The 20542-nt window shown below is 35.9% G+C and overlaps 1 protein-coding gene across 3 annotated transcripts in view; it reads left to right on the top strand.

Annotated features, from left to right (window-relative positions):
- The window catches only part of ZMYND11 (zinc finger MYND-type containing 11), a 105647-nt gene that overhangs the window by 45016 nt on the left and 40089 nt on the right, over window positions 1–20542 (top strand). For all 3 annotated transcript variants that reach the window (XM_051812868.1, XM_051812870.1, XM_051812869.1), the window contains exon 3: window positions 16408–16567. In XM_051812868.1, the coding sequence (XP_051668828.1) occupies window positions 16408–16567 (160 nt within the window). The remainder of the gene's footprint in view (window positions 1–16407; window positions 16568–20542) is intronic.

Genomic DNA, 20542 nt, shown 5'->3' with positions numbered 1-20542 from the left:
TTGATAGCTTGGTTAACAATACTAGAACTAGATATAACAGTTAAGGACAAAAGGGCAATAAAATCTGTAAATAATCTATTTCTTTAGGAAAATGTGATAAGCCAGTGGAGAACTCTTTTCTAGAAGGTGAAGAGAAACCTGAAACATCAGGTTGCTCAAGTAAATAAGCCATATATGCCGAAATGTGTGTAAGTTGCTATTAAAGAAGACATGGCACGATTACCACCTGTGATTAATGCTATTAAAATATTCTTCAAGGTGTTTTAGGCGCTGTAAACATAAAGAAATACATATTCTTTGTTCTGTGGAGCTTGCAGTGTGTAAAAAGGTCTACAATATAACTTGTAGCAGCCACTGTAATAAAAACTGAGGGAGGTTTTGTGCCTCTGTCTGCTTTGTCTGCATTTCCAGGCCAACGTGTACGTCACATTTGTCAAAGTAATCAATATGAATAATTTAAAAGAGCAAAAGTAACCAGTTGGCAACTCTTCAGTTGCCAGAACCAATGTGAACTGATAATGAGGCCAGAGACCACTAAAGGGGAGAGTTATAAACAATGCGGGTGACAAACGAAGTGAAAATCATTGTAACATGGTCCATGACAGGGTCCACTGACAGAGTTTGGAAGCTCTGGGATGGAAGTGACAGGCAAAACTGGCTTCATAAATAGAAGAAGTTCAGGGTCTCCAAACGTAGTGAACAGTGAACAGGAGAAACAACAAGGGTGATGTTCCAAATTAGTTATATTGTGCCTGGCTTCTACAAGAAAAATGCACCATTAAACTGAAAAGCACCTTCCCAGAGACAGGGAATTTCAAGAGGGCTTGAGAAGGAGATTGTATTTTAGGGAATTTCATTTTTGAGATTGTACTGGAGTTTCATAATGCATTAAAGCATATATATATTTTCATCATGTCTCCAAGGAGACAAGTGGGTAAACTAATGCTATACACTTTCCATTTTAACATTTCAAATTACTTGCTCCAGGCTATATATTAGCTGAGTTTGTTAGCTGTTTGTGCTCTTTTTAGATGTAATAAAGGCAGACAAGCATGTCTAGCTGGGAATTCATCCCACTCTTATGAGAGATGCCTAGTTTAAGATAGTGCGAGTAGCATTTAGCTGGGTAAAGTTGGGTCAGACGAATCATTACAAACAAGGTTGAGAAAACAAGTAATTAGATACTAGAAAAAGAAGTACTGCTCTTGGTAACTGATGGGTAGCTTGATTTTTTAGTCTCAATCCAGATTGTATGACTCATTTCAGAAGAAAAATAAGTGACTAAACAGAAATGCAAGCAATGTTAGTACTTTGAGAAAGATGTGCAAGGTGTTAACAGTGAAGAGCAATCTAAAAAGTGCTTGGACATTGTAAACACTCCACATGCACATCAGTGACAAGTGATGAACACTGATCTAATTTTTTTATTATAGGATATTTTAAAGAAATAATTTTTGACAAGGAAAAGATAAAGACCTTTAAGTTGCTGTACAGTACTATTCATTCATGAAGAAACACAGATGACATAGTAAATGAGTGTGCATAAGATGTAATATTCAAAATAAAGTTCTGAAATTAGCTGGGCATCAGAAAATTGAGCAGTTGATGTATCCTTCCAGGCTCAAAATTATTTGGTCAGGTCAAGTGCAATTCTTTGAAAGATCAGTCAATGTCTGGGCACATAGGCAAAAGTATGAATAATAAGAAAGTTCAAAACCAAACGGTGATCAAAATTATGAGCATATGGACATAGTTGGAGCTAAATGGAAGATTCTAATACTTGTATTAGTAACATTTTTTAGAAGTGTTAATACCCCTTGAGACTGACTGAAAGAATGGCTTTTCATATTACAAATAATTGAAAGTAATAATTACAATGACATTGATGGAAGCAAGTCATCTTCCTGAGTAAGGATATAGAAAAACAGCAGATAATATATTTTTTTATAAATCCATGTTTAAGGTAAGCAATAGTCTTCCTACTGTGTTATGTAGTGGATGACAAATGGGTACTTTCAGAGAACATCTCACATTGAAAAGATGATTCATTATTTGATTTTGATTGGATTTTCTTTTCCTATAGTTTGAGCGTTTGTTTGTTGCCAGAGACAAAGTTGTCCTGTATATTTTGTGACCTCTTAGTCCAAACACCTTCAAAGCAGAATTGCTCTGAAGAATTACTGCTTTCTTCATCAGATGGTTTGCTCTGTTTAAGCAAATCTACTTGTTGGCTTTTGTCCTAATATGTAGTTCAGCATAGCTGTCTCCCTCTTCTTAACATATTCCTGGTTATTTCATTTACTTCTTGTTTTTCTTAGTCTTCTGGTGCCGAGTAGAAGACATTAATGTCAAGGAACATTTACTTTTTATGACCAGGGAGGAAATGTTGGTGATATAAAAAGAGGATTCATTGTTTATGGATTATGAACTGTTTTAGCTCAATATGTAAATTTTAAAAAGACACATTTATATAACACATTAAAATATGGAAATTTGGAAAATGTAACCTGCACACTTTAAGTGCAATTGTTAGAAAATATCTGGAGTAAAGAAAGACTTCCAAAAGATGCTGGCAATGGAAAGTGTGCAAGAAAAACCTACAGAACTAGGCATGCATTTTCTGTAGAGAACTTAAGAGTAGGAGGATAGTGTAGGAGGAGCCAAGAGCACTAGAAGGTACTTCTAATATTATCAGGAAAAACCTATAAGGAAAGAGGCCCTTTAATTAAAAGTAGACTAAATCAAGTATGCTTTGCTTTTTAAATTGTTGAGGGGAAAGGCAAGAACAGAAAAATGCATGATTAAAAGTGATTGAAAACTGTCATATCAGGGAAAGAGTCACTTGGAAAATTTGAATACATAAGTTAGAACCTTCAATAAATTAGTTAGTAAGCTTACTGAACTGTTGGCAATTCTTTTAGAAAAGTCATTGCATGTAGAGAAGTTTTAAGAAACACAAAAAAGGGGTCTGTGTGTTAAGGAATTAAAAATATGTGGGTGTAAAAATGGCAAGAATATGACACCATTAATTGGAGTATTATATAAATACTTAAATAAAAGTATTTTTAGGGAAGAGACCACACTGCAGAAACTCGATATCTCAAAAAAAAAAAAAAATCAACAAAATCATTATATTAAAGGGATTCTACAGTTTTAGTGATTCTCTGTGGGGGTACATTGCACTTTCTGTGGGTTGGAGAGAAGCATTCATCAGGAGCTTGACGACAAAATGTAGGACTGAAAACCAATAATAATGAGAAGAAAGAGTGTAGTGAATTTAAAAAACTTAGTACTGAAAGTGCAAACTACCTTTGGAAGAAAACTTTAAAAGATATATTTAAGTTCCTATCTTTGTATATAATCTTCAGTATATTCAATGCATTTTTATTTAACTGTAAGGCTCATTTGAAGGCAGAGGTAGCATTTCTGTAAAGGTGTGGAAAATAAATATTGTCACCTGACTTATATTGTCATAGCATATCTCAAGTCAATAAATTAAAATAGCTTAAAATCTGACTATAAGAAATAGCTAATATTTCTAAACTACAACATTTCTTAATAACAAGACTATATTTCAAAGAGGTATTTATCAAGAAATATTACTTCTTTTTCTGTCCAGACTTGATATTGGGATAATTTGACCTCTGTGTATCAATTATTTAGATGAGTATTATTGGTATTAGTTATGCTGTAGGCACTAGTGACGAAATGGCTTGCCATATCCTGTGAATTCTCTGTCAAAAGCATGGCTTGACAAATTGTTCATCCCTAAAAGTGTGTTAAAATTTATAAATATGCTTTGACTTTCTGTTTTTTCCTCATTATCTTCCATCTGTTTTGGATTTGGGGTAATGTCAAAAATTGATTCTATGGAATAAAATGCCTTAAAATACACTGGAAAAAAGACATACATATTTAAATGAGTAGGATAAATTATTGACGTTCAGTTGCATAGCAGATTGGGAAGTATTTCTGTACAGAGACATTTTTAAAGTTCTCTTTGTTTGGCTATTCCAATCTTCCAGTTTCTTTTGTAGTGTTTCCTTTATAAATCCCATACAGGTAATTGGACTCCTAAGATTTAATTAACTATTAATTAAATATTTACCCCTTTTCTCACAAGGTATTTTGTTTCCTCAGTGGCAATATATGAACATTTCATAACCTTTATGATTAGTTCATAGTTCATTATCTATTAAGTTAATGTTATTTAAAATACCCAATTGTCAAATACGGTATTCTAGAACTATTATTGGCCTCTTTCAAGATTTTGTCATTGTAAATAGATAATTATTCTGGTTTCTGAATTATCCTATGAAGACTAATGTGAAGAACCAAAACACAATTATTTTTTTCTGTATTTCCTTCCTCATGACTTTTTCCTCTCTCCCTTTGCTGTGTTTCATGATTAATTTAGTTGATTGGCTTCTCTCGCTGTCTCTTACAAAGGCTGTGTCTTAACCATCTTTGTGTACCGTGGCAGGGAATGCCCTGGCACCCTCTGGAGCAGATATGCTGGGACTACACCTTGCTGCCTTTGGCTCACAGTGTGTTTCTTTGGCCCTGGCATATTGTTTGTTTGTTTTATATGTGTGTGTGGTTCCTCAGTTCTCAGGGCCAAAAATAATACAGCCCACAGCAATGCTATTCTTGAAACCTTGAGATAGAGACATGATAGTTTGCTGTTGGGCATGATGTGAAGGCATCTGAGGACACATAGCGTGCTGGAACAGTGTTGGAGTGCCCTTGGCAGCAGGAGCCAGCCTTGGCATGGTTTACATATGTGTTCTCTGTAAGCTCACCCCTTGGCCATGCTTTGCCTCTTTCCCAGGAGGAAGAAGTTGGCTTTCTCCAGAATGGAGCCTGAGAATGAGTTAGTTTGGGAATGAAACCAAGGGTGCCCGTCGTATACAGGGTAGAGGTATCACAACTTTTGGGGCCATGATGCTGATGGATAAACCATTAGCTAGGATAAGACTGGTAATGCTATAATTGGCTGATTTGTGTTATTTTCAAATAAAGCAATACTGAAACTCTCTGTTACATCAATCAGAAAGCTTTTAGCACATTGAAGTTTTATCACAGTAGTGGTGCAAGAACATATTGGTTTTTTCACTAATAGGTGCAAAGACTCTTGTCTTTTTTAATTGTCTTGCAAATAGGATGGTCCAGTATTAGGTCCCTAAATTGTCATAGACATTTTCCCATATTTATTCTTTGTACTCATTTTTGCTATATTGTAATTTAATGTAGCTGCAGATAAGTCAGAACATCTAACAGAAATGAGCAGATCTCAAGCCAGTATAGAGTAGACTCTGTCAGTCCCTTGTTAGTTCTGTGCAGACTGACATTAATCAGCATTGATGGGATAGCATGCCAGAAGAGAATTACTCAGTATGAAAGATTACTGTAAAATGATGAGATTTTCTGGTCCCACAGTTGAGATGGACTCGCCTGCAGTTGTAGATTGAGTATGCGACGCTCTCAGTTTGACATTTAGGCCTAGGAGGGGGGTTTCTTCTCCAAATATCACCCTGAAATTTCTCTAGTCAATGTCTGAGAATAGTTGAAGTTCATATATCTGTTTTTGTTCCTTAGTTCTTTTGCTGTTCTCTTTCTAGGCTCTGTACTTTAACAGAAAACCATTTCTAGAAGTACTGATTAAAGCAAAGTTGAGAATGAGCAATTTATTCTCAGGTAGAGAATAATGATAAGAGAGTATAAATAAGAAAATGAGCAATTTGAACTGGTAGGGAATAATCATTTAAGTCTATAAATAAGAATGTGTGATGCAGTGGCAAGAAAAAAATTGAAAGAACAAGTTTCTTACAGTATTGCTTATTTGAAGCTTGGAAACTTGTTAGAAAAAAATTGGTTACTGTTTGATGAATTTAAATCTTCCTAGTATTTTGCATGTTGCAACTAAATAGTTGCACATAAACAAAAATAGTAAGCCATAGGAAAGATTAAAAGAGCAGATGACACTGGATTTATAACTAGATAATCCTGTTGTTTAACTTTATATGAACAGAAAGAACTATTGTATCACCTGATATTTCTTTGTCTGGAATAAAAGCTTAGAAATGTTTTTTTGTTTGTTCGTTTCTTATCCTTTGTCAAGCCATTCCCCTAAAATATCTGTCTTTTTGTTGTCAGAGAGCAGGTTTATCTGAAAGCAGCTGTTTGAAGTAGAACATCCTCCTGTTATGCAGGAAAACACAGTGGTTGCTTGAGTTCACTTTTAACCAGTGTTACTGTGTCCTTTTCCACACGTGTACATCATTCTCCTGCATGTTTTAAATGGGGATATGTGAAGCAAATAGTGTTATTGGAACCCTGGTCAGTTGTGTTGTGGTGGAACAGTTTAATATTGAAGGAGGTGCTCAGGAAGTTCACGTTTTACTTTTTATTTGGGAAAGGCTGAGCAAGAACAGTACAGTGAAGTTTTATTCTATGCCATGCAGTGTAATAGCAGTTCCTATTTACACAAGGGTAAGCAAAAGTGTGAAGCACAAGGTGCTGCAATAAAAAGCAAGATATTACTTCTTCAGCAGTCCATAAAGCTGCTTCCAATGGCAGCCTATCTACTGAGTGTTCACAAGAAAACAAGCATGGAAACATATCACAAGGTAGTGACAGGATAGAAAGCCCTTAGTTTTCAAAACCTGCTTATGTATTTTCTGTTATAGTCAGGGACAAGGTACTTCTTTCTGTCTGACTCTACTAAGTCAATCACCTTTTTAATTTCTTTTACTTTCCTTCTCTGTTTCCCATGATAAACTTCACTTGCTTTTTTTAGCTGCAAACCAATGTGGGTTTTTTTCTGTTTTCGGAACACTATTTTTATGTTAAACCAAGAGAATTAACTGAGTCTAGAGTTTTAAAACTTGTAAATCCTTAATCATAGATCATCCTGAGGAGAAAAAGTCTTCTGTGCTTTTTCAGCAATTTTTTGATCGATTTGGTTAAAAACCATTATATTGATAAAACACAGAGCAGTCTAAAAGTGATCATTTGACTCCCTAATAATGAAATTTTTAGTAAAAGTACTACTTTGGTCATATATAAAAATTGCATTAGGTGTGCAAAACTAGCAGTTACAAGCATGGCAATCAATACATTGCATAGAAATATGCTGGACACCAAAACGCTTGGCTTGTTTGATACATTAATTTTTTTATACTGATGGCTTCACAGTGTGGTTAAATGATGGATTCAAGTTGAAATTTTTTTATATCTTCAAAAGCTCAGTTATATGCTATAAAGTAACAAAAAGAACACTGAGAACTGCATATTTAAGGGAAAGTACAGGGATTCTCACCAGCTTTTGCATCAAAACTGATACGAAGTTTTGTTTGCAAATTTGTACTGAGGCTGACGAATGAGGTAATATTCAACAAGCTAATAACAATTTTTAATATCCAGATTCAAAAAAATTTTGAAAGATAAGTGAGAAGTTAAGTTTATATTCATATTTTGTAATACCCTTAAGAAAGAAGAACAGATTGCCATTTTATTGCACAAGGAGTGTTCGCAATGGCATATGTTCATTAAATTTCACCTGTGTTACCTGTAGGTAAATACATTTGTCATGCAGCTTTTATCTATTTGTTTATAGGCTGTTGAATCTTAATTTTGTTTATGAGTTCAAAATAATTTTCTGGTTTGGATATTAGTTAATTTTAATATTGCTGATATTAATTGTCCATTTTAAGAGCTTCTTTTAGACATTTTTGACTAAGGAGAGTGGAAACAGAGATCACAGGAAAAAATGTAATTTTTTCTTGGAAAAAATCTATAACGAACCTAGCTGCATTTGCTCTGAGTAGCAGAAGAATTAAAATTTCTAAATTAGTATACTTGGTTAAAGTGTTGAGTTTTATAATGTATATTAATAGTTACTCTTTTTTCCACTGAGCTCTTTTGTTGATGTAGATTATTTCCTCAATTTGTGTAACAAATGTAATCACATTAATTAAACTGGTTAAAGGAATACAGAAAAAGAAGTCCACATGTATTAAACAGTGCTGTCTGTAATCTCTTAGGGATAATTGTTCCTTCAGCTTGGTACTGAAACACTGTCCCACCATGCAATAAAGAATGTTGCTACCTTAATTGCTGGGTCTCCTTTTCAGTGCTGGCTGTCATAAGACTATTTCAGTGCCTGGTGTAGAAAACTCTTCGTCATGGGACTGACAGAGGTTCCTCCAGCCTTGCTTTAGCTGGCTGGGCAACTGTTACGACTGTAAGGGTTTAGCATGGAAGGATGTTTTATTGAGGACTGGAACTTGAGGTGAGGTGGAGCTTTTTGTGTATTTGCTTCGATCAGAAATATTATTGCATCCACATCTAGTTCCTACATTTTGTTCTGTGAGAAAATAAATACATAGGTGTTCAAATGTTCTAACAAATTTTGCTTGATCGGTTTTCCTTATCTGATAACTCCTCTCTTAAGAATGCTCTTATGTGGTATTGCTAGTATAGCAGTTTTCTTTTTCTATCTCAAAGGTCAATGTTCTTCATTGATTCAGTAGGTGAAGTCATCTCTGGGCTGAGCCTGAGTATGTCTGGTAAATAAAATGATTCACACGAACAGCACAAACACGTTGTTATTAACAACAGCAATACTCCATGTTAGCCATTTGCTGATGAGAGCATACTCATTTAAACTCTCCTTATTGTGTGTTACTATTAAAACTGTAACATTCAATGTTTCATATAATCCATGCAAACTATGAGCTTCAGTAGAACTATTGAGAAGGAAAGGGGTGGAAGTGTAACTGAAAAATCACTGTCCCCATTTTCATTTTCATGTACTCCATACTTCTATTAATATTTGTATTGAAGTTGTGTAAGTTTACTCAGAAGAATACACAACAGGCTAACTTTATATCTAATTACTAGAAGTAAACCAATTTTCATGTCACAACCAGAATGTTTTTTTTCTTGAATCATAACATCTTTATAATATTTGAAAGTAAACCTTCTAGCTTATGTTTGGTTTCTTTGCTATAAATAAATGTGATTCTCTATTAAAAGTAAAAGGTAAAAATGGGTGGGACATGGCCATTTAACAGCTTGCTATCTGGCCTGAAGTGCTCATCAAGGCTTTCTCTGTAATCAGTGGAGAGAGAATGATCTCCAAAGCACTACTCATACCATCTATTTTAGGCTGTGGTTTCATATTCCCATTCATATAAACAATATCATCACCAAAAGCAGCAGCTCTGCCCTGATGGCTTTTCCAGACGTTGTGCTGTTCCCTAGATGGTAATAAGGTGAACATTTGTGTGACAGTGTGATGATTTTGAAACTTAGCTAGACTAAAACTAATCTAACAAAAAAACCAAAACATCCCCCCACCAAAAAAAAAATAAAAAAACCCCAATAATAATAATAATAAAAAAAACAAAAGCAAAAACAAAATAAAACAGAAAGAAAAAGATTTTGACCCAGATAAGAACTGAAATTAAATCAGATGGAAAACTCAAAAAAAAATATTAATCATGAAAGCACTTGAATGTTTATTTTTTTAAACATGTTTTGGATTGAAATGCTCGGTATGAGCTGACTAAATATTTCATTTGCAAGGTATTGTCTAGGATGTTACGTTCTGAATCATGTAATACTTGTTTGGATGTACTTCAGCACATCCAAAGAAAAGAGGTGATGGAACAGTGGCCCTGCATATACAGGAGCAGTTGTACCCATGCATATAGTGCCCCTGAACAATTAGTGCTCCTGTTTGCCAGTCGTGCTCAGTGCACACACCTGTACATTACCAACAGCACCACGTACAAGTTTTCAGGCTGGAAAAATGAGAATAGAGTCCTTTTTCTAAGAAGGTGGTAGTAGTTCTGAGAGGGAGATTTTTGTGGATAAGGATTGAATAGCTTGATACCTTAATTACTTGCTTTTCCTGGTCATAACGGTGGGTTACACAGTCTAAAGTGTGTAGTGCAGTGTGTGAGTGGCAGTTTAAATTACTGAATCAGGGAATTACCTGAGTTAACATTACTGTGCTTTCTACAGAAATGACCCAGGTGATTAACATTATAGGAAACTGTGGTGCCTGGGGTGTCTAAAGCATGCACAAACAAGATTACTCCATAGCTGTCTTTTAACAGCAGCAGCACAAACATCAGGCAGATCTTTCATTGTACTGCTGGGTTGCACTGTTTCACTATCAAGTTTATGCATTCTTTTTGTTTTATAAAAACACTGCACAAAATTAGACTCCATATTCATGCAAATGCTGTATTTGTAGACTACGAAGGAGAGATAAATTTTAAAGACGTTCCCTGCTTTGATAGTGTATGTGTCTTCAAAATGAATGTTGCAGATACTGATGTCAGAGGGAAAAGTAAATTCATGATTTCTCTGTAATTTCTGGAATTTTGGACTGCGTAAAATGTAGATCTTATAAGAAGCATTTTGTTGCAGAGGCAACAGCACTGTCAGTGCCTGTGTGGTCTGTGCAGTGTGTTGTTGGTATGTGGAATGCAGTGGAAATCAAATGCAGCCTGTTCATATACCTGCATCTCTTTGTGGAGTATAAACACAGAGGCATAACATGGTGATTTGGTTGTCTTCATCTTAGCGAATTTAATCCATAATTGAAACTTCAGAAAGTGTAAACATATCAAGAAGTATCTTAGAAAACAAAAGTGAGCTGCTACACTGCCACTGTAGACAGTTCTGCTTTTCTCTGTGTGTATGTATTGTCTCGAGCTCTCAGACCAGCTCTCAGTTTCTGGCAAGCAGGGAATATATATGTCAAATGCCCATAATGTTTAGCCTGTGTTTTATGAAAGTTGATTGGTACCATAGTGGGAGAAGGCAACCTGAGCTTCAGGGCGAGACCTTGAGATACAGCTGTGAGCACAAATCTTCACCTGGCTTTCCACAAGGACAGCTAATGGATTCCTGAGATTTGAGCCTGAGTATTATAAGTTTTCGTGACATGTAGCTGTATTTAAAAAAAAAAAAAATCTATCACTGCTATCTCTTGCATTTCACTTTCAGTATGACCAAGTGGCCTAATCTCTTCCAATTAAAAAAAAGGCTTAAAAGAAATGTGTGGGCCTTCTATAAAACTGTTGTCATACCCTGAAAGTAAAGCAAAAGGCATTTCTCACTAGTTGCAGGAACACAATAAAAACTCAGAACAGATTTTTGGCTGCTTTTCTTCTATTTTATGTATTATTCCTTAAGGTCTGTCCCTGAATCTAGGACATTTTTATATACCTGTAGGTAACATTTAAAATTAATGACAGGCTTTCAGTTGAGTTTAATGGAATCTGCTGCATTTTATTGGATCTCAATTTTATCAGATCTCAGTTTATCAGATCTCAAATTTATCAGATCTCCACTCACCCTGGACGAGTTTCTCAGCAGATAATCTGCTGCTGCCAGCAGACTGCTACTTCCTTTCCCATTGTGGAGGGGCAGAGGCATCCAGCACAGAGAGAGATAATTGATCAGACCAAGATTACAGTGTTTGCCACTAAAATTAGCATCTACCCACACTTGTCACACTGTTGTATTTTATATAAGGCAGCTATTTCCTATATATATTTTACTTTAGTCTTGTACAGAGATGCTTCTGTAGTGTTTTTTTCAGTATTTTCCTTTTGATGAGTTCAGATGGCTGAAAATGCAATTCCTTATGAGTCCAGAAAAACTGGGAGTTTTTTTTAAAATACCTGTGTCCAATTTCCACCTTAATTAACCTTCCTTGGTCAGCTTTCTTTTTTGGGCCACAGCACAACTGTGCTCATGTAGACTATTTACTGCCTTTCAGTAGAGCACTGTTGCCTTCAAGAGGACTCTGGGAGCCAAGTTAGCTATTTACATGCATTGTTTTGTGGCCATACAGATTAAACTCTTTGGGACAGGGTTTGGCTTCATGTTGTGTCTTGCACAGCACCAAGGAAAAGTTGTGAGCTGTGTGACAGCTGTAGGTGAAAAGTTCACCATCTGATCCCCTGCAAGTGCCGGCTACTTCTGTATCTGTTTTGCTCCCATGGTGATTGCAGCTTTAGAGTCTGCTTCCTCCACTCCCCTTATATCAAACCAGACTTTTTTTCTTGAGTTTTAAGGTATTCCATGAAGCACGTGTATTAGATGTAGGTTTTGAATAGATAGACATAAAGAACACTGGGTAGTTTGAGAAAATTATCTTGAAGATTTATGGGTAAATTAATCATACGGTGACAGACTTCGGTGGTTCTGTAATGTCTCCTTTATATTTGGCACGTAAGTGGTTCAGGGGTGGATTAGGGTACTTCTGTGGTCCACTTTAGTTTAGCAAAGGGAGGTGGCAAGATCCAGTTGTTAGTTGGTAGTGTCATGAGTGACAGGAGCTTCTGCAGTTCGTTGCTGTGAAGGAGAGAGGGTCTGGAAGGGCATGCACCAGGTTTCCTCCCCCATCATTCGATGTGGCTCAGGTGGGGTGTGCAACAGGTGGCTGTGTTCTGGGTTCTGTGAGGCCTGTGAGAACTGCTGGAGTCCCCCCTCCAGCTGTGCTGACCCCTTGGACTGTCCCTGTGGTGTCTGTAGAGGTGGTCGAGGTTTTAGGATGGGTAACAAAAATAAGGTATAGGAACAGAAGAATATGATGATATTTTACTGTTGCTAAATTTGAAAATACATGACTACTGTTCATCTGCATTTCCAAATAGGTTTGAAATTGTTGTTTCACATTTCTCTGATTGGTATTTTGTGCACTAAATACAGATGAGCATGCACATACATATACAATCTACGAATCTATTGATTATCCTCTATCATTCTCATTTTAAGTTTTTCTTTCGCTGTCAGACAGATATGAACATATATTAGGTATGTGCACGTCATCTACCAGATCGTGTTGGTAGTATCTTGTTTCTGAAGGTCAGCACATTTACATATACATTTGATGATATGGCAATGAGGTTTGCTTAAGGGTGGTGATGAACAAACTACATGCTAAAAAGATCCTTATCATTTGCTTTCCAAGTGGTGTTGCAATAATTGAAAACATGCATTACTAGGCTCTTAGAATTTGATTACAAAGCCTGTAATTTTGCTAGATTTGCTAGATTCTTCTATGCTAATGTCAAGGAGGTTTGTTCTGCCAGGTTATAAATGGAGAAAATACTGACCTATAAATACTCTAATATTCAGCAGCAGTTCAGTTGCTTCTGTATCCTGGAGACAGGCAGCCTCATTTGGTGAGATTTGGAATGTAACATGCAGATTATCAGGCCAAACTTCCACAGAAAGCCCCTCATTTTATATAGTAGGGGTTACCACAGTTAAATTGTATTTTGAAATGGTTGTTTCAGCTCCCTATCTGATGAGGGCTGGTTTGCTGGTTTAGGGGATTTTACTTTGTCTCCATGCCTTGTTCTCACTCATCTGAGTGTATTTGCTTTACTTCTTGTGGCTGGCTAGTAACAGCAGTATAGGAGTTGTGTTACACTTCCCAGTCTGTTGATAGGGAGGACTGGGCAAGAGCATAATAAACTAGTATTCCTTCAGCTCCCTGTCTCCAAGGTACAGCTAATCAGCTTTTATTGAAAACAGCAATCGGGGATTGCTTTATCTCTCTGATTTGTTTTTTAACTTGTTGGTGCCAGATGCTTCAGTGGATGCAGTGCCAGGAAAAGCCTTGTGCTCGCTGGATTAGTGGTGTCACTTCCGCCCAAAGATGTTTCAATATTGTGTTTCCCTGATCCAGTAAAGAAGCTGACATAGTAGTTAGAATTCTAAACATCATGCTTTCTCTATCTAAGCTGGGTTTTAACGTATTTTGTGCATCTTTCTCATATCGTAACAGTTTATTTGACATTTCATTGTTAAAGAGCATTAACGGTCTTTTCTGATTCAAATCCTGTGTCTTAATCACTTCTTCGTTTAGCTGATGTCCTTCTGGCTGAAAAGAAACAAGACAGGAGTAAAAGTTTGGGGGGAGGGGGCACTTTTCTAGCAGCAGTTCTACTCTTTGAAGTAAAAACATTCTCCTACATGTGTGTGCTTTCCTATGAAAGATGATAGCATTTTATTTTAAAAATGGAAAACATAGCCCCTGTGGATCTACAGACTGCACAGACTGAACGTTGACTAAAGTATTCTTCAAAAAGCCTCTGGGGATTTATTACTCACAATTTACAGCTGGAGAAAATGAGGAGATAGTTTAGTTGGTGGCAGTACTTTCACTCTGGTTGAGAACATAGATTGGATTTGAGAAATGGGCAATTCTGAGCCTTGTGCTCTTTTTCACTAGTGCATCCTGTGCCACAGTGGAAACAGACAGATTAGCTGAGTAGGGTTGGTTTAAGGTTTTTTGGTTTCTATTATATATCTGTTCTGTTCAGAAATGGGACTGAGAAATCACAGAACCTGTAGCTTACATTTAATAATTTTGTTGGATGGTGTTTGTGCAACTGGGGATGATGCAATGCAAAAATACATGGTTTCTTCAGCAGGACACACTAAGGCTTATGGCACTGGGTTAATACTTGATTTCTGTCCTGAGACTTATAGCAGCCCACTGTGTAACTGTAGGGAAATCACTTCCTTGCTCAGTGTCTGATTTGATCTGCCAGTAAAATGTGAAGAATGCTCTGTATTTTGAGACCTATTAAGGACTTGAAGAAATTGCAGACAACATGAATTCTGTGGCCCCATCAGGGAGGCTGTTAGTACAGAGTTAAAAATGGAAATCTGATGAAAAAACAGTAACATTAGCAAATGCTGGCAAAGATAATTTACACTTAAAAAAGCTCATTGTATTTGCATTAATATGTGTGTATGTGCACACACACATGAAATACATCATACTAGTTACAACATTAGTTGTATTCATGCAGTTTTAAAGCTTCAGCACTTTATACAAACTAGTGGTGTTCACTTGCACTCTGTTTGAAAGTGAATTAAACGGATTTGAGTCTCTGCCTGTTAAAGACCTTGGAATTTGGAGAACTTGGAAAACTCATTTGTGGTGTTTAATATCACTTGAACAGGTTCTCATGTTGGGTTTTGGTTTCTGCAGCACCAGAGAAGGATGAGATTGGGCATGTGAGCATCCATCTGGTGTGGTACAGAACTGAAGTGCCTTATCTTCTTTTTGCTAGCCAGCATAATATTCATCTATATTAGCTTGGATCATAAACTTGCACAGAATTTTTTTCTTTTTGTATTAATTATATTTCCTATTTCTTATTATGCAGTGGTAGATTGCACAAACCAACCAGATTTGGACCATGTTGTGGCAGACATTGTAAAATATAGTAAATATAGTAAGTGGCAGCATCTGCCTCTAAGAGATTTTATCCTAAAAAAAATAACCCCCAAGATCCTGCAAACATGCTGCTTTTATGTAAATGCCTCTGATACCAAGTAGAAATTTATAAATGTCCTGTGCTGCTCTTATTATTTTATAATTTACTACACAAATATATGCTTCTACTCAATCACAAATCTACTGTATGATTATACGCATTTAGTTTCCTATAGAGCAAAACAAAAAGATTAGATGAGTGTAAACCAGTTCCAGCAAAAGAGTTAGCTCTGCAACTGCAAGAGATCTATAACTAAGAAAATATGTCCACAAAATATTTGGTTCCAAATCAATTCACTTACTGCATGTGATTGCAGCTCTCTTTGCTTCTCCATGTGCATTAAGTCACAGATATGTTCTTGGAATCTGAAGTGTAATGAACTTAAAGCAGGGAGGTCATCTTTATTTTGAGAGATAATTTTATGTTGGTTACTCCAAGTTAATATTTGGTGCTGGCCTGGAAGTAAATTATACTGATTAAAGGTCAGTATTACACAGGTTGAAGCTCATGTACATACACAGTTTAGGCTGCATATGTTTTGTTTTCAGCAAAGCAGTTCATCACAGTGTGATCATTGTGGTTATCTCAAGAAAAGGAGAAAAACCATTTAGAACAGTAGCTCCAACTGTTGGATTTTCGTATGTGATACATAAATTTCACATTTTTTATAAATATGTTGTACACACAGGCATCACAAGGATTCATTCGTAGCTCTCCAGGCTCATTCTATACTATGTATGCCATGGGAAGTATTAGAGAAATGCAAGTTTCAGTTAATCCAAAGGACACAAATGGATGTGGCAGAGACAAGCCCAAGCAGTGTGCATGTTAATTTGGGAAGTGTTTTGTAGAAGATTACTGTGCTACTATTTGTCTAAGTGTGCACATGATAGCTGCAAGGGGGAGATGATTTGAAATAAAGGGGGAAATTGTATTAATTTTGAATGTTTGAAAACAATCTAAAACTTGGACTGTGTATTATTTTAAATAATTTGAAAAATTGAAGCATCATTTGTTTATTTTGCTGACACAGTTTATAATTTAACCCTAACACTTAAAGACTTCTGTGCTTTGTGTGCAGGTATATGTCTAGAGTCCATGGTATGCATCCAAAAGAAACCACACGTCAGCTGAGTTTAGCGGTCAAGGATGGTCTTATCGTGGAAACCCTGACGGTGGGGTGTAAAGGGTCAAAAGCTGGTATTGAACAAGAAGGATATTGGTTGCCAGGAGATGAGATTGTGAGTATAAAGTCTTTGAGAAAATAAATCACAATTTCTGATATCCTAGCATGAAACTTGTTTTAATTTATATTTAATGTTATTTATGGATTCTGTGTTGGTGCTTGTGAATAGGGAAGTAATGCACTCTTAAACTTTTATAACCTTTTCTGTTCCATAGAAGCTCTTTCTTCTTGAATTCTGAGTTTTCTGCTATGAAACACTGGCAAAGTCCTTGCCGGTTAGCCCTCACTTTTACATAGTCTTCTCTTCTACAGCTGTACAGGAAGACAGTAAATATTATTGGTATTACTTGAAATCCTCAGACATTCTCAAATGCCAAAAACAGTGTATTGGAAAAAAAAAAAAAAGAAGGCAGAAAGAATTTTTGATTTATCTTGCTTTAATCTGAATCTGAGGAACAAATAGGGTTTTCAAAAAGAGCAACATGAAATTGTATAGTTATATACAAACACACATGAAAAGATGTCTTTTAAAGGTATTTGTGAACACCAGGGAATTCAATTAGGAAGGATTTTCTTAGGAAATTTAGCTACAGGCATCCAGACATTGTTCCACTGGATATATAACATAAATATTGAAATCGAGTTAAACAGGTTGAAAGTTATGTGAAGGGAAGAAAACCATGTTTTTCAGTATTCCTGCATAGCTGAGATGGAATGCACTCACAAAGTGAGAATAGTCACATAGACTAGGGAAAAGCTTGCACAGTTTCTTTGCTTTGTTCAGAAGCCTGATCTCTGTATCTACAGGACCACATTTTCCTAATTAAAAAAAAAACCAATTAGTTCGGCAAAGCTTTAAAATACTTTAACTAGAAACTGTTGCTTTAGAATATAATTGCATTAAATACTGATAAAATGGACAGCATTGTCTCAGACATTGCTAATAACCTAAATTTTGAGGAAACTCAGAAAAACTCTAAAAACCACCTTGACCCTCATGGCATTATTGCAGACATCAGTAACAGCTAGAAAGTGAAACAATGTATTATTTTTTATTTTGAGAAACAAGCAGTAACCATAAACATTATGGTCAAAATTATCCCATATACCCTAATTCAAAGTATTGAAATATGTATTTAATGTACATTATGTCACTGTTAAGGTTCTCATTCTGATTTAATTAGAAACCCTCAAGGGAACCTTTAAAGGGTATGTTATTATTCTCCCTGAAAATAAGCATTTCGAGATTTCAGCTTTGCTCTTCTAGGTATTTCTTACATAATTTTTATCTGTTTAGAGGTGATATTAACTGTGTAGGTTCAACAAGACATAAAGCCTGAGATCTGTAGTTATCTCAAGTATTCTGTTTGTTTCCTCTATTGCTAAGAGAAATGGAAAAAGAAGAAAAAAAATAAGCAAAATGCCTCAAAATGGTCATTCAAATAATGTTCCTCCAACTTATTAGCAACATTTGTTTAACGAAACTTGAAAGATAACCAGCCTGTGAATTCCCAGTGAGTCATTAGAATTACGCAATTATTTTATCTCTGAGTGAAAAACGTTGCCTTTGACTTGACCAAAGATTCTGTTTAAGTCAAATAACTCTTTAGTTAGAAGCATTGTCTGTTTTCAGCCTGGCTGCTACTCACTGATACGCTGTGCTGTGACCATATGTCCGATGACCAGCTCGGTTGTTCAGAGCACTGGTGCGCTCTTGACTCAACAGTTTTATGCAAAAGCAAGGATCCGCTCCTGATCCAGGACGTGTTTCAAGAGTACCCAACCTCAAACTTCTTGATCCTAATACTGACTCAAAATGCTGCAGACAGATGAAGCAAAACACATTGGCTTGATATAAAGTCATTCTCTTTGTTCTTTTATTCAGAAAGTTTTAAAGAGTAACAAAATGTCACTGTCATCACTCGACATCAGATCAAGTATTTTCCGTTCTCCGACAATTGATGCAAAACCATGAAGTTTGGTATGTTCTCTACTTCGGACACACTGGATAGTTTTACAGATGTTTTGTCTGTACTTGATCAAGAGGCAGCTTGTAGTTCTTTGTAATTCAGCACTGCTCAAATCTGGTACTAGTGACTGTTGAACCATGAGCTCAAGTTACATTTCAGTGAGGACAAACACACAGAATTCTTTTTGGAGATTCACTTGGAGGAGATAGAACTCTCTGAACGAGGGTTATTAATGTTGGAACAGGGATTTCAGGCCCACTAAACTTCAGCCTTGACCTAGTTGTCAAACTTGGTTTGACTGGTACTCCTGGAACCCAGAAAGCTCATAATGTGAAAAAGAAAGACTTAAGAACCAATCCACCATCTATTGACATCAATACAAGAATGCTTTTAGATTTTAGCTTGTTTTCTGGCATCACAGTGGAAGTCAGGAAACACAGGTGGTTCCAAGGAGATGGCAAAGGGACATGTTCTTGTCGTCCCTCCCACCATTTTTTATTTGAGTATTGCTTGGTATTTTTTTACACTTTTGAGGTTTTGGATCTAAATTTTAGCAAGTAAATAAATTACTGGCCTGGGCCACAGAACTGCTGAGCACTTTATTTGTTACTAATATAGGTGTTGGACCAGAGGCTGCCACAGGGCCTGAAAGTACTGGTTTTAATGATGACTCTGGACTAACGGGTAAACAGTGACAAAACCTGAAAGTATACAGATTATGAAAAGACAGCTCAATTTGGAAAAGATTCATTTGATAATCTGTTGTGCTTACTTATGTGTTTCCAAACATTTGCTCTATCCAATAGGTTGACATAATGATAGATCTACACAGTGAGGACATGATCTCTCATAGGGTTACTCTGATAGTGTTAAAAAATTGTACTACTTTGCTCTTGTTGTTCTATCAGTATACTGAAGCTGTGGTTAAAAAAATTAAGCAAAATCTCATATTTAGAGCTATCATACAAAAGAGCTGAGGTACAAAGTCAAAACATACAAGCTAAAGCACAAAGACAAAACAGTTTAAGGGCATTAGGAGGCCCTGCCAAAAGGGACAGCTCATGACAATTAATATTCTGAAAAACTGGGGGAAAAAAAGATCAGATTTAAGACTATAAAATTATTCTTTTTCTGTCAGATGTATGTGGGAGAAATATTTTTATATAAGTTACTAAATTTAAAATATGGAGTCAGTAGCAAAATGTACTGTATTCCAACTGATATATAAGGGTTGGAACCTATACAAGAACTTTGCTGCAAATAATGTACCTGCAGGGCTTGTGCAGGTATTAATTTTGTTTGCTCATTTACTGTGTCTCCAGATGTTTTGCACATTTTCAAAATGTGTTCTCATCTTACAGGCTTTTTTATCTTGCAGCTGATGAATGCATTTGAAACAAATAAATGAGAGAATAATTTCTTTTCCATTTTTATTCAGGATTTAGTTAGGAATTTTGCATGTTACTATTTGTTGATGCCATTATTATACAACTGAACAAAATCTCTGCAGCTTCTTACCTTGCAAGGGAAATGTCAGTCCTGAAATCTAGTAGTGGAAGTTTACTTTTTTCTTTTTAAAGGCTTTATTTCTATTTCTCACAGAACTTGTGGAATTTAGAAGTGTTATTTATTTTCAGCATAAAAAATTATCTCCTTGCTCTTTGGGTTTAGAAAAAAATTTGCAAATCAGTGTTGTTAACTATGTTTTCAATGCAGTTGATAAAACAAGTGAAAAGTAGTTCTCAAAGAAAATAATAATGAATCTTCTTACCCATTCATTACTATTTTGTGTTATGCCATGATTATTATGTACTTTTATCTGTGTAAAAGAGTACTCAGTCTAGTCCCAATGAAAGAAATTGAATTTAAGTACCAATGTCCTGTAGCTTTGGGGGGGAGTTAGCTACAGTTCTTAGAGTTAGTTTGTCTTACTCATTTACATTTTTCTACACACAGTGTGCACTGAGCTATTTTGAGCATTTAATGTGCTAATTCTTCTCCTCATGATTAAAGTCATAAAACTGCTCTGACCCAGAGAGAGGCATTATGAATGTATAATT

This window comes from Manacus candei, unplaced genomic scaffold (genome assembly GCF_025592945.1).
Source record: "Manacus candei isolate 608988 ecotype Guabito, Panama unplaced genomic scaffold, ASM2559294v1 h1tg000089l, whole genome shotgun sequence".
Lineage (NCBI taxonomy): Eukaryota > Metazoa > Chordata > Aves > Passeriformes > Pipridae > Manacus > Manacus candei.
Note: the sequence above shows the minus strand (reverse complement) of the source record. Positions and strands in the feature narration are given on the sequence as shown.